Here is a 15628-nt window from a genome sequence, read left to right as displayed (position 1 = left end):
TTACTTCTTGGCGGTCTTGGTCTGGGTGGTTTAGGTGGATTGGGAGGTTTAGGTGGGCTGGGATTAGGAGGCTTGGGATTGGGAGGTATGGGCGGTCTTTACGGCGGTTACGGCATGGCTGGACTAGGTGGTCTAGGTGGTCTCGGCGGTCTAGGTGGTCTAGGTGCTCTAGGTGGCTTGGGTGGCTTAGGCGGAACCGCAACGGTCTGTGAATCCATGCCAAATCTAGGCCTCGGTCTTGGATATGGCTTGGGCATGCCTTTTTTATAAACAATTACTCTAACGAACATTCCACGGTTCGTTCTCATTCAAATATTGGCAGACTTTCGCCTCTCGAACCGTTAATAGCTACGCAGTCTTATGAAGATAGCTACGCTAATACTGTACACAATACGCGACTAATTATTTAAAAATAAATAGTTTGACAAGGCTCTTTTTACAAACACGATCATTGACTCAAGCAGAATTACAATTGGGCCTTTAAAATAAATGCCAAGTTACTGTTGCTTGGTTCACGTTGGTACACCATATCGTATCTTATAATAATAGATGTAAAATATAATTTACGTTACAACATAGAAGAGTAAATATAGAACCGAGTAACTATTTTGAATCTGTATTGTAATTTACTGACATCCGCACCAAAAAGTAAGAATTGCGACTATGGTATCAGAGACGTATTTGGGTGGCTTCGGCTGGTGCACCAAAGTTTATCTGTAATTCTAAATGAGCTTAAGAATCCTTGTTAACTCTATCACAACAAAAACATAAGAATATCGGCTTTAAAAATGGTCTCTTTGATTGATGGATTGCCATGTAACGTTTTGTTTAAACAAAATTTTATGGAAAAACATTCCTTGTATATTTTGCGTTCGGTAACAAATTGCAGCGTACGAAACAACGCCAGTACTGGTATGCAAGTATCCTCCTTATTTTGTCAATAATAAGAGCGTAAATTCATCGTTTTATAAATATATAATTAAACAAGCAAGTATGAAAAAAAACTTCAGGCACATGTTTTTTAAGCAATCAGATAGTTTATAACTGGAAGAAAATAAATATTTTCGCATGAAAAAACTTTGTAAGCACTGAAATTTTAATTTGGTAGGAACAAAAGTAAAATATATGCCTGGATTGAAAAAAAAAACTCTTAAATGTAACTGTTTGGCATCAAAATTGTGAATTAAATGTATACATTTTTATTATGTATTTAATTGGCTTTAAGAAAATAAATTTGTATATATTATTATTTTATTATTTTTTTTACTCCCTATTTACCTCATGAAAATTCCTTCGATCGGGCTGGATTCGAACCAACGTCTTCCAGCAAACCGTGCCAGACGCCATACCAACTAAATGTCGAATCCAGCCGCATCGAAGAAATTGTTCTCTAATTATAACAAACTAGTGGGGTAATTTCACAAAAATTATTGAATAGAAACAAACAATCATAGTGACAATCATTAAAAAAAAAAGAAAATAAAACTTGTGATGTTTAGTTTCTAACTGGTTTTACCGGGAATTGAAAGCGATGCTTAGTGACTGAATCACAGAACACTTAAGATACATTTCAGTCAACATTATGCTTATGAGAAACCAATTATTAACACAATTTGTGTTCAAAAAAGTAAAAAGAATTTTACCATGAGTAATAAATATTCGTAATGATATTTCTTCCTTTATTTTTGAGATATGAATAAGTTCGAATAAATTACGTGATATCGTCTTCGATTAGTGTCTGTGTCACTGAATCTTTTCTAAAGGCATAAAATGTGATCGTAACTTGGCAACAAAAAATATTCACTTAGACATTTCTCACAGAAATAAGACGTGGCCACAGATAAAACTTGAAGGAATTTTACAATTTTTAATATTTTTGTAGCTGTGACGACTACACTTTTATGAAAAATGCACTTATAAAGGCAGCGGGGCTTACTAAACCACAAAAAAAAAACACAAAAATAAACTTGCTTCAATAATAAATACCCGTATCTTTATTCAATCGCATTCATGCATTAACAAACGTAGTCTTATTTAACATATATACATATTTATAATACAGTTACATATATAATATACATAAATATATACTACAGGTTTTAGTAAACATCTTTGACTCTACAAAATATACGCTGATTTGGCAAATAGATTAGTTAACCGACTGCTAAGGTACCTTAAAGTTAGTAAGATCTATTGCTGACCACACCTTGTCTTTTAAAGCAACGGGCACTGATGGGATGGATTGCAAATTGTTCTGGACGACCAGAAATTCCAGCTGTGACGCTTGGGAAGTCTTGTTAGGTACAACGGCGCACAGTCGTTGTGTGCAAAAGGTCTGGGATCGTTTGTAGAATCGGCCTGAGTTCGTTTATAGGGTTCTATTTGGAAGGTTCGTACATCTGCATACATTAGCACAGTCTGTTATGGTACATGAAATCACTTTGCCATATCTTTGTCACATTAGTATTGTCAAAACATTTACTTCAAATCCATATCACTGTTTTTGTTGTTGCTCAATTCGACTTGATTTTTTAGATAGTGTTTTTATACTGAGACATGAAGGTGTTTTGTTTCTCAAAGATGTTTTGCTTTTAACGTTCGATAATGTAAAAATATTGTCTTTTTCAATTGTTTACTATATAAGCAACAGCGTATTGCAATAATATATTTAAGGCCATCCAGGACTATAAAGGACATTTTAGAATTTTCTTTATAACACAATAGAGCTGTGACAACTTTAGTAAAATGCAAAACTCTTTTACTCCGTTATAGTCCCAAGTAGCCCCAGTACACTGTCTTTTGATGCTTGTACCGTATTTTGATATTGTAGAACGCTTTACATACTGTTCATGCAAAAAAGATGAAAATTATTAAGGCTATTTTTGTATAAACAAGAGAGCAAACTATCTAAAAATCAAGTCAAAAATATTCGCCATGCTTAATTGCATGGGTTGCACGTGTTGCATGTGTTGCATGGGTCTATAGAGGATGGCGCACCGCATGGGTCACAGGGAGACTGGGATGGCGGTGGAGCGCAGGGGTTGTTGCATGGGGACGGAGCTTGGCATGGGTTGTAGGTTCCAACGACGGCGCAGTTGCAAGTGCGGAAGCATTGTGGAGGATCAGGCTGGAAGACGATGGTAGGTGGTGATGGCACGAAGATCCTTGGGGGACGGACCACGATTGGCAGGGGAGTAGGAGGTTGTACTTGCCCAGGTTGTATCTGGAAAAGAAAGAATTACTGTTTATTGCTTTTTTATAAAACACGTGCGCAGTCGACCTCCATCTCACCTAATGGAAAGTAACGATGAGGTGGACGATAGAGCATGAACACCTAAATAATACCTATTCACTCTCGCCTTGAAAAGGTCCAAGTTATAACGCTATGCAAAAGGGGAAGGCGGAATTCAATCGTGTAATTCCATTGTAGCCTGTTGGTACCTAGGTGGCCTGTTGGTAAGTAGCAGAACCATCCCAAAGGTGGTAGCAGTACTCCATGCACGATCGACTTGTTTTTTTTTGTGTACTTCTGTTTCTTTTCTACCTCTTTGAAGCAGTCCTCGTCGCACTGGTCTACTCCTGTCGGTGGTACTGACGACACAGTTCGAGAGATGAGTTTCCGCTTTTTCTTCTTCCCCTCCGTTGGTTGCCTGGGTTGTGGTTGTGGAGCAATGGGTTGGCTAGCAGCGGCCACAGTAGCGTAATCACGTCGAGGTGTCAAAGGCTTACGAGTGACGTCTCCGCCTGAGCGGAAAAACGAGGGGCAGGGCGCGGGGACACTACCATATGAGCCGTCTCAAAACTGCCGATAGATGCGTTTTGTAAGGGTGCTGGTGAAAGTACACGCACAGGGGACTTAGAACTTATGTCTCTTTATAGGCGTGTCGCTTAGAGACAGGTGCACGACTTGTTCGTCCCATCGTTTGGTGTCATAAAAAAATAGAAGCTGATGCTCTGATATTTCGGTACTTACCCGAAGTGCAGGTGGTCGCGGTGGAATGATGATGGGTGGTCGAACCAGAATGGGGGCTGGCCTAGGGGGGTACACGAGCGGCGGCTTCACACAAATTGGGGGTGGGCAGGGAACTTGCACTGGCGGTGGGCGCACGCATATGGGGCTAGGTTGTGGTGGTTGAACCTGTGGAAATTGTAACGGTGATTATTTGATGTAGTTATTTTAAATTTATGTTTAGTAAGACGATGTCTTTGTTGTCTGTTCACAGACTGAGCTTCATGTAAAAGACTCGAGGCTTTTTAAAGCTGAGAGCCACCTCCGCAAAAGAATAAACTTAGCCACCCAAAGGGGTAAAGTGATGGCCACGATGCCCCAGAGATCATATTTTCTACCCTCAACAAGCTGATACATTTTTCTTCTTGTTGAAATAATAAACGTTTTATTAGTATTATAAACGGCCATGTCGTGATATTAAAAAGTTTAGTAAGTATTACCTTCCGTTAAAAAAATCCATGACTTTGTCGATAATTATTTACCTGAGCCGGTTTAACCCACACGGGCGCGGGGCTTGGCATTTCAACTCGACCTGGACGAACCATAATGGGCGGTGGCGCAGGCAGCTGAATTTGACCTGGTTTCACTATTACTGAACCTGAAAAACATATTGTTTCTATAACTTGAACCATCAATGATTTCTTGGTAAGGAAGATCGATTATGGTATAGTGCCCCTCAGATCTTTGCATTTAAAGCTCTGAGTGGCACTGGAACTGTTATGGACTGGCGTGTAACACACTTAATATTACAAAATAACCCTTGAGTCGTTTAAATGGTTTCTTACCTGCTGGAGCCTGTCCAAAGCAGACCCTTGAGGGTGGATTGCCCGGGGTCACCTGAACGACCGACCCACCACAACCGCATGAGTCACAACCACATCCATTATCTTGACCTTGACAAGGGTTGGAGCAAGAGTCGCAAGGGTTACAAGGCGGAGGTGGTGCGGCGCATGGGTCACATGGGTTGCAGGAGTTACAGGAGTTGCAGGGGTCTTGCTGGGAGCATTGGTCACAGTTTTGAGGACCAGGGAGCGGCTGAGCGAAGGCCGAGTGGAGGAGCAGAACTGGAAATGGAAGAATTATCATTGTAAAATATGTTAGTCTTTATGACAGTGAAGAATTTTGGCTTAACACAAATATGTATCACTAGGATATTCTATATATTGGGATTGGCTGATAAAATAATTCGTGGAAAATGAAACTATTTTTAACCGACTTCTAAAAAAGCAGTAGGTTCTCAATTCGACTGTATGCTTTATTTTTTTAAATTTGACTTTTTTGTTGGAAAGGGGGTACCTCCATAGTGGTCCCATTTAATTTTGGAGAAAATCATCCACCTCTAAGGGTGGTGTTCACGCATGAAGATTCATTTTTATAAATAGCGCCTAAATGGTATTATAAGGAGTAATTTTTTAATGGTTGATTTTGCTGTTCTCCAATTCAAGGCGTTTTTCTCTCTCAATATACTTTGAGTAGTGAGAACCGATTTTTATTATCTCCTGTGTCAAGTCCCATATAGTGAAGAACTAGGGGATGAATTCGGGTTTGCGCATTTTCCGGTAAGCGATTTAAATAAACTTGGTAATTATATGTAATTCCACGTACTTTTGAGGTCGGTTTTTTTAGTACTCTGTACTGTGATTATTTGAAATGTGCTGCTGTGTTCTTCAAAGTTGTATCGAATTGAAAATTATTCATCTTTCATGTTTAGCTTAAACTCTGAATCACAAATATTTTATGTTCAAAAGGTTAATATTGTAGCCCTTTTGTTCACAAAATTCTGAAATTGTTCAGAGAGGCACAGGTATTTTCGAATACTTCTTATTCTTATACAGTTCCGCAGTTTTGAAAAGGCGGAACTGTATAAGGATAAGAAGTATTCGAAAATACTGTTAAATATTTAGGTGAGGAGAACGAAATAACAATAGCGGATGAAATAATGTTAGAAGAAACTTTAGAATTGCTCTCCTGAAAAATCTGTATTTTTGAGATTATACCCTGTTCATCAGAACGGCGCCGAAAGCCGATACCCAAGCACAAAGTTCTTTAACAAAAACACATACGAGAATTTCGACAACCCGATAACTTGACCTATAGCTCAGTTGGTTGGAGCAGCCCTACGGTACAGCCTGGTCATGTGTTCAAGTCTCGTCGGATCGAAGATTTTCTATATGTTTGATCTTTGTGTTGATAATTTTTTTTTATAATATCAAATGCCGGAACGAACAACTCGTGCGCCTGATGGCGAGCTACACGCCTGTCTATGACAGTTCCATAGTGATCTTGACAAGTTCCATTAAATTAAAAACCGGAACCCAGTAATGCTAACTTAAAAATAACGTAAATATTGAATGGAAAAATAGGCAAGGTTGCAGTGCTTCCCTCGACGGGTTACCTAGCAGTATCTAATCCTATCTTTGCGATAAACATTTAACATATCCTGAAAGAACAACGGTTTCGTTAGAATTCGATTTTCGGTGTAACGAAAATTCGGGCAAACGTTATTTCGGAAAAAAAAATACGAATCACAAGGAACTCTACTGCTCCTAATCACTACTTAACCAAGTTTAAATCGATCACGGAACCAAACAAATTATTAACTGCTTTTATATCAAAACGCGAATAAAATTTGAACAGCAACCTTCCACAATTTTAACTCGCTCTATATCGATGTTAGTTTAAAGTTAACTGCGGAGTTAACAAAATACTTATTTAAGCAATGTTTGGTTAGGTTTGTTGAATTTGTTTCGTAGTTTAATGACGTCCGAATCACTCAACCGTACCGTAATGTTCCATAGTTTCATAAAGAGCTTTAGTAAATTAACCCGTTGATTTCAAAACGCCGCAACAGAAATAAAGCTTGAAAGACAGTCAGAGCGGGTGCGGGTCGGGCGCGTAGCGGTTGGGGAGCGCGCGGGTCTAATTCCGTAATTTATAGACGACAACACACCTAGCGCGTGCACCCGTCACGCGCCCGCACGCACTCATTATGTTGTCATCCATATAAATACACGGAATAGACTCTTAGGGTCGTATTCCAGAACTCTAGTCAACGCTCAAGTCAGGATCTGAGTATGATTTAAAGCACTGAAAATCATACTCAAGTCCTTGCCATTAGGGTCGTATTTCCAGTGCTTGAAATCATACTCAGATCCTGACTTGAGCATTAAGTAGAGTTCTGGAATACGACCCTAAAACTCTTTTTATAAAAGAAACCGACCTCAAAAGTTCGTGGAATCATGTCTATATCCGAGTTTTATTGAAATCGGTTACCGGAACATGCGCGAAACCGGATTCATCCCCTAGTTTGCCACCCTTAGAGGTGGAATACTTTCTTCAAATTTTAATGGGACCAATACTGAGGTATATTAGAAAGATCCAACACAAATGCCGGAGTAATTCGGTAACATACAAAAAAACAATCGAAATTTATAATAATAAAGAATATTAATTTACAAATACTAATTTTAATTAATTTTGAACGTGCCATTAACTGTACAGACGAAATGTAGCACAGCTCTTTTTATTTAGAATAGCAATGTTCCAAATTTATTTTTAAATCTGTATAATTGGTTATATATTACTATTGTAGTAAAAAAAAAAATGTGTATATTTACCAGAGAACCAAATCACTGTTCCCCTCGCCATCTTTTAGTCGTCTAGTAAAAAGAACCCATCTACGGCATTATATATACAAAAATATCAAAATACATCTAAATTATATATTTGTGTATACCAACCAAATGTAATACTTATAACTATTATTAATAAAAACTGTTTTTCTTTGTTATTTTTTTAATATTTACCTTTAATACGGCGTTAAGGTATGGTATGATTCACTTCAGATATTTAAAAATTATGATTCTAATGTACTTAATTAATGTTATATGTTTTTTATTCATGCTTTTGCAATATAAGTGAAACATAAAAAGTTTTTAAAAGACTTTTAATAACAGTTTCCGGGTTTGAGTTCCTTTTTTAAACGCCTTCGGTTGTGGTTTCGAAATTCAAACTGTGGTAAAGTGTGTCGTCTCCATTTTGTTATGGTGATAAAAGAAAATTGTTCTCTTTTAATGTTGACATTTGGGATGAAAGCGTGAACAGCTTTGTTTTTTGTTATTATAAGTTTTTTTTTTTGATAAAATTCTAAAGTCATTCAAAATTAGGGGCTTTTTTCAATGTGGATTGTTTGTGCTTAATGAATAATGCAAATGGAGACGGCGTTATCCGAAACCGCTCGGTAATTTTGTGATAGGAAGGAATTGTTAAGTCGTAATTTAACTTCATTCGAATTTTTTTCGCTTTCCAAAGACTATTCTGATGGAGTTAACGAACAACATTGTAAAAAAGATTCGCAGGCGTTTATTCAAATTATTTTTAATCCACTTCAAAAAAGGTGGCTCTCAATTCGACATTATGTTCTTTTTTAACCGACTTCAAAAAAGGAGGAGGTTCTCAATTCGACTGTATGTTCTTTTTTTTTTTGTTTTTTTTTGTATGTATGTTACGCGATAACTCCGGTATTTGTGAACCGATTTTCATGATTCTTTTTTTGTTGGAAAGGGGGTACTTCCATAGTGGTCCCATTTCATTTTGAAGAAAATCATCCACCTCGAAGGATGGCTGTTCACGCATGAAGATTCATTTTTATAAATAGCGCCTAACTTTAATTTAGGAGCAATTACTTTTGATTTTAATTGGTTGATTTTGGTATTACTCCCATTCAAGGCGTTTTTCTCTCAATATACTTTGAGTAGGGTCGTAGTGAGAACCTATTTTTATTATCTCCAGTATCAAGTCCTGTATAGTGGCGAACTAGGGAATATTTCAATGAAACTTAGCAAATAGACGTAATTCCACGTACTTTTGAGGTCGGTTTTTTTAGTACTCTGTACTGAGATTATTTGTATGTATGTTACACGATAACTTAACTTTTTTAACATTCCAGACAACCTCTGATTTGACTACCTCTGTTGCCGAATATGGTAACCGAATGCTGGGCTACCATGTAGAGAAATATTTGTATGGCATACATTTATTTCTCTCATGAGTTAGGTGTAATTTGTAGTTGTCTATGTATGTGTCTATGGCACCCGCGACACGCGGTCTCCCTAGTGCAGGGTTATGACTGTGTGTTACCATTTTCCTGGTCTCAAAATAGGGAATTACCTAACTATGAGAATCAGAGCAACGGAATTCACTCTGGAGCAATTCCCAAAATTTCGTTTCCCAGTTTGGTCCTGTTTATACAGCTGAATAAACCGTTCGGCCTCCAAGGTTGTCTTATTTTTGATAACCTCCGTGGTCAAGTGGCTTGCGCACCGGTTCACGGTCGGGTCAATATGTAAAACTAACTTGTATATATTGTCCCGAGTCAGCGTGTTTGTGGTACCGTTGTTGTTTCTGATTTCCATAACACAATTTAGTAGCAGTAGAACGGTTTGTGTAAGAGTTCGTCCAGGGAAGTACTGCCATCTTACCTATTTATGCCACCATGCAGTAATGTGACCATTAATGTGTTCCGGTTGGGAACGGTAAAGGTGCTGGTGGCAAAAATTCGTGGAATTACATTTATACAAATACAAAATGCTTTATTTCTCTCAAAAAGGTTTACAAAATGCAGATTTGTTACATTTCATGTTAAATATGAAGCACCTTAGTGAGAGCTGGAGTCTGTACTAGGTTGGGGACCTGTGTTATCTATGTGGTGAGTTTTATTGAAATCGGTTACCGGAAAGTGCGCGAAACCGGATTCATCCCCTAGTTTCCCCTTAGAGGTGGAATATTTTCTTCAAATCTATATGAGACCAATAACTGAGGTATATTAGAAAGATCCAATGAGAAAAGAATCATCAAAATCGGTTCACAAATACCGGAGTAATTTCGTTACATACACACAAAAAAAAAACAATCGATATCGATATTATTTATATTTCTGCCGCCAAGCAGTAATGGGAGCAATACTGTACCGGCAACACCCTCTCACTTCAAAAATTTGTCTAGTGTATTTTTGTTGTTTTACGTAGTCTGTCTAGAATCGAATTTGTTGTTGCTTTGATCTATTCACATTTTATGTATACTAAATACATTATACAACATTAAAACCCTTTACAGTCACAATTTTCTCCTACAGCTGTAATTATATTCACACTCGCTCATGCAATTACATATCAAACAGGTTATTTTTATTAACCGACTTCAAAAAAGGAGGAGGTTCTCAATTCGATTGTATGTTCTTTTTTTTTGTATGTATGTTACGCGATAATTCCGGTATTTGTGAACCGATTTTCATGATTCTTTTTTTTGTTGGAAAGGGGGTACTTCCATAGTGGTCCCATTTCATTTTGAACAAAATCATCCATCTCTAAGGGTGGCTGTTCACGCATAAAGATTCATTTTTATAAATAGCGCCTAAATTTTATTATAAGCAGCAATTATTAATTAATTTATTAAAAATTATTTTAATGGTTGATTTTGCTATTCTCCAATTAAAGGCGTTTTTCTCTCTTGAATATACTTTGAGAAGTGAGAACCGACATTTATTATGTTTTAGTGGCGAACTAGGGGATGAATCCGGGTTTGAGCACTACCCGGTAACCGATTTCAATAAAACATGGTAATTAAATGTAATTCCACGTACATTTGAGGTCGGTTTTTTTAGTACTCTGTACTGGGATTATTTCGGATTTAAATCGCGTATATTGGCAGTCAACCGTGACCATGGGACCTGTAAAGGGCCCGAAGCGTCGGTTTGTTTGAAAAACAAATACACGTGATTTAAATTCGGAAAAATAGTTTCGTTTCCTATTTAAAGTTGTGTAGGCTCTTAATATCGGCTGCGTTGCCTCACAACAAAATGCAGTAAGTATGTCATTAAACAGTGCAAATAATTAAACTAACCCAATCTGCATCATCGCAAAAAAGTAGCCTGCTTGTCGGTTTTCTATCGGATACATTCCGTGGAGTGTGCGCTGGAATTTTTCAATTTAGTTCTACCCTAACCGTTCCTTCTTCTGTCGACTAGAATGTCCGGAACACTCCACCCTTATGTCGTTGATATACCACCCATTCGCACTAAGCGCTTTACTTCCTCCTTTCTGATGCGTACGGCAAAAGAATGGAATACTCTTCCGGCATCTGTATTTCCCGAAAAGTACAATGTTGGTCTATTCAACATCAGGTGAGAATGTGGACAAGCGTGTGTCTATTACACATTTCTATCTAGCTGTTTCCGCTTTATCGCTACGTCGTCGCAATATAAAAAAGGAGGTACAAAAAAGACGTATAAAGCTTTTTTTTTTCAATAAAACAACGCAAACTCGCAACATCCTGTACTTATACAAATGTCGTTTACCCTTTTCTGCTGAATAATGGCAGTCATAAAGAGAACAATGAAAGAATCATTTTCTGCCACATATCTTTCCGTTAAGGGACCCGTGCCACGTCGCGTAGTTTAGGGCTGACACAAAATTTATTGTATAGAGCACTTTACAGCTTTCATTCCTTTTTTTACCGACTTTAAAAAGAGGGGGTTCTCAATTTGACGGTATGTTTTTTCTTATGTATGTAACGCCACAGCTCCGATTTTGATGATTTTATTTTTGTTGGAAAGAGGGTTCCATTTAAATTTGAAGAAAATATTCCGTCTCTAAGGGTGGCAAACTAGGGGATGAATCCCGTCTCGCGCACTTCCGGTAACCTATTTCAAGAAAACTTGGCAAATAGATGCAGTTCCACGAATGAGGTTGGTTTTTTAGTATTCTGTACTGCGATTATTTAATAATGGATTTTTTTTCTTAAAGTCATTCTAACTTTGAGACATTTGCCATAGTAACTTCAGCATTACATACGTTGCTCTGATCCCAAAGTAAGTTACTAAAGCACTAAGTTATGGAAATCGGAAACGACTACAGTACCATAAGCATCCAGACCCGAGACAATATAGAGAAGTTCATATGTCTACGTTAACCCGGCCGTAGATCGAACCTGGCACCTCAGAGATGGCAACACTATGAATACCGGTGTGAGAGTCATCTTCTTTGTCACGGAAGAAAAAAAAACAAAATAAATGCCTTAAACCTCGATTATTAGCAGAACCATTGTCACTAAAACTCACCCATTCATAATTTGAAACACTATGAAATCTTGACATTGACTGGTCGTAGTTTCAAATTTAAAAAGAAATAACAAATTCTGGATTGTAAATATAATTTAAACTTTACCCTGTTGGCATATCGTTGAAAGTGCAATACCATTATTGCGAGTTACGACGTTTTAATTTTATATTGAAATTTCAATTAATGAGCTGCCATCTAGCGGTTAATAGCTGAACAACGACGAATTTAAAGTGTTACTTAGTTCTCCAAAAAAGAAGCGGCCATATTGCAACGGTGTAAGAGCCTATACACACGGTGTATTTCAGATCCAAACGCGATGCAGTCGCAGCAAGTAAACCTTTGCACACGTTCACAAATTCAGTGACGCCGTAAGCACGCGTCATCCACGCGTATGCACGCCGCAGACGCATACGCCGTAACACAACTATTTGAAATTGTAAGTGTAAACTCCAGTAGAATATATCGACACCAGAAGTATCAATTAATGTAAGGGACAAACCACGGTTTTTCAGGAGAGCCAAAAAACGATTTTATTTTTTTTAAACTGTCTATAACTTTTTACTGTCTGCTTCAATTTTGATTGTGTCTAGAGCAAAGTTTCTTACAATTTCTTCTTCTTTCATGGTATACACGAAAAATTTAGGAATGCTCAGTGGTTTAAAATGTAGCATGTCCCCTTACATTATAAAAATATATTTAGCTGTGGCTTACGTTACTAATATTTTATTTGAAACCGTCGAGCATAGTGTAAGCAGTTTCTATTTCTCTTCATATATATATAAATATTAGTAACATAAAGCACAACTTAGCGTCTTTTTTTAATGTTTTTTAATGTAAGGGACATGCTATATTTTAAACCACTCGGTATTCCTCAATTTTAATAATAAATACCAATCGATAGAGTGGAAACTTCCGAATCCAATGATACATGTAACTCATTTTCGACAAAATGTGCCTTACATTAATTGATACTTGTGGTATCGATCTAAGCTTCTTGCTTGTAATGCGATTATCGTGAGTCGCACGTCGACGGCGCATATGGAATACGCCGTGTGATAGAGAGATAAACAACGAATTGAAAATTTATTAAATTAAAATAAGACTCAATGACGATACGAAACAACACCATAGATAATTTAAATCTTTATTTAATTGATATTCAATTATTTTTATGTGAAATTACTCCACTAGTTTGTTATAATTATTAATACAAAGGTCGAACAGTCAGAAAAAATTCCTTCGATACGATTCGAACCGACGTCTTCTAGCATTCCGTGCCAGACGCTAAGCAACGGAACAAACCAGCGGACCTCACGATTTTTTCTATGTGCTTGCGTCGTATCTTTGTATTTTGTACGACTTTTTCTATCGCGCCATCTATGAGAAATCTATGATATTTGCATTTATTTTCATTATATGCTTAGTTGGTATAGCGTCTGACACGGTATGCTAGAAGAATTGTTGAATCCGACCGGATCGAAGGAATTTTTTCTGAGTGTTCGACCATAGATAATACTACAGTGCGACTATCACACACGACACGACCATAACGTAAAAACGAAAATGGCGAATCTGAGCTCAAGTTTGTGGAACTCCGCGAACTGTTGGCGCAAGTGCTATGCAAACTAGGCTCTTCCGCTATATTTATTGTTGTATGTTCTTTACAATTATGTGTACTGATTAATGTGTTTTTTATTAACAAAGTTGGCATCCCTATGCGATGCGCAATTTTAACAGCTACTGTCGTTTAAATCTGGTATCGCTTTCATTGTCTCTGATTTGACATCAAAATTATTACAATTTCAAAGGTTTTGTAACAAATAACGCCATTAAAAAGGTTTGTAATTACAATTAGAATAATTATTAAGGATTTGGTTAATGGGCTAAGGTTTTAGGTTTAATGGAATGTAATTGGGGTTCTGGGCGTTTGTCTTTTAACCGACTTGAAAAAAAGGAGGAGGTTGTCAATTCGACTGTATGGTATGTTTTTTTGTATGTTACGCGATAACTCGGCGTTTGTGAACCGATTTTGATTCGTTTTTGTTGGAAAGAAGGTATCCACCTCAGTAATGGTCCCATTTTAATTTGAAGAATTAATTCCATCTCTAAGGGCGGCAAACTAGGGGATGAATCCGGTTTCGCGCACTTTCCGTTAACCAATTTCTATAAAACTTGACAAAGCCGATAACCGAACTTTATGAATTAAACGAATTTTTTACTCATAATAATACAAAAACACGTAAATAAATTTCAACAATTAACACTGACACACTGACCACATTTATTGACATCAAATTTCATATTGTTTTACATATAATGGTTATACAATTTGTAGATTATTATAATTTGATATAAGCATGAAATGTATATTAATTAATTAACTATTTCTATGTGCTGTCCATTGACTTACAAATAAATAGACGACGGGTCTAATACAAAAACCACGGAAAAAATGTCTCAAGTCAACCTATTTAAACGTAATGACATGTAAAGGAATATGAAAAAGCTAAAACGTTGAATTTAAATTGTAATGTAATCGCAGTACTGTCTAATTTTGCTTGCTTCGCTGTCAGTCGAACAAACGAAGACTAAAGCGTGAATGACGCTCTGTATACGATTTTAACGCCCTATAAGTTCGGACACTTTTTAGCGCGGACCCGACGTCCATATAATTATAAGTCAATGGTGCTGTCTCATATATTGCCACGCCCCAGCGGGGTGCTACACGTTTATGGGACAATTTCAATGTATTCTAGATCCAAGGAAACCATGTACAAATGCAATAAATATATGAATGAATTTTCGAGATCTTTTTTTTTCTTAAAAAAGTTATAAATAAATAAATAAAATAAAAAAATAAAAATATTTTATTACTTCACTGTACTCGTACATGGCATAATTCAGAGGCTGAAGTTTCCTTTTAAGCTTGACAGGGCCTGTGTTAGGAAACATCGCTCTTCTTTACAATTAATAATTAAACATTGCTCTTAAGCTGGTGTTATAACTATCTATAATTTACTAATACATTAACCTTAATAAACTAAGGCTAAATTAACCTATGTGTTACTTTGTGTGAGTGCATGTCCGTGTATATATGCATGAAGTGTGTGTAAATGAGTGTTTGTGTATGTGTGTGTGCGCGCGCGCGCGTGTGTGTGTGTGTGTATGTGTGAGCGCACATATTTCTGAATTTTGATTTCATTTAATTACAATATTATATCAACTAATACCTCGCTTTTATGTTTACTTATTTATTTATTAGTTATAATTATAGACTTTTAAGTACACTATTGAGGGACTTAAAACAAGTAATTCCACTTTATTTTATTCTATTTGACCTATATTTGGGTATCATGCAGTGTGTAAGTAGTAAATGTTAAGAAAGATATCTTCCGTCTGTATTCTTTGGGATTTTGGTCACGTCCTAAGCAGTTCGTTACATCCGAACACGGCGTGTGTATAAATGAAGTTAAACATTTTTTTAGACTTTCTGCACTAGTTG

The 15628-nt window shown here is 36.9% G+C and overlaps 1 protein-coding gene across 1 annotated transcript; it reads right to left on the bottom strand.

Annotated features, from left to right (window-relative positions):
* Window positions 1-2255: 2255 nt before the first annotated feature.
* On the bottom strand, window positions 2256-7695 carry LOC113234458 (pollen-specific leucine-rich repeat extensin-like protein 1). Its single transcript, XM_026469774.1, has 5 exons — window positions 7627-7695; window positions 4795-5073; window positions 4492-4607; window positions 3974-4138; window positions 2256-3223 (listed from the first exon to the last, which is right to left on the bottom strand). Exons 1-5 carry the CDS (start codon window positions 7655-7657, stop codon window positions 2939-2941), a joined length of 876 nt encoding a protein of 291 aa, XP_026325559.1. The 5' UTR covers window positions 7658-7695; the 3' UTR covers window positions 2256-2938.
* Window positions 7696-15628: the final 7933 nt, after the last annotated feature.

This window comes from Hyposmocoma kahamanoa, unplaced genomic scaffold (genome assembly GCF_003589595.1).
Source record: "Hyposmocoma kahamanoa isolate Upper Pololo Valley unplaced genomic scaffold, ASM358959v1 84, whole genome shotgun sequence".
Classification (NCBI taxonomy): domain Eukaryota; kingdom Metazoa; phylum Arthropoda; class Insecta; order Lepidoptera; family Cosmopterigidae; genus Hyposmocoma; species Hyposmocoma kahamanoa.
The sequence above is the reverse complement of the archived record's forward strand: the minus strand, read 5'-3'. Positions and strand labels throughout refer to the sequence as shown.

Excerpts from the sequence above, each read along its gene's own strand:
- LOC113234458 (XM_026469774.1), bottom strand. The coding sequence starts at position 7,657 with ATGGCGAGGGGAACAGTGATTTGGTTCTCTG. Across the intron at positions 5,074-7,626 it reads AACAGTGATTTGGTTCTCTG|TTCTGCTCCTCCACTCGGCC; the intron begins GTAAATATACAC and ends TTCCATTTCCAG. Across the intron at positions 4,608-4,794 it reads CTTTGGACAGGCTCCAGCAG|GTTCAGTAATAGTGAAACCA; the intron begins GTAAGAAACCAT and ends TATGTTTTTCAG.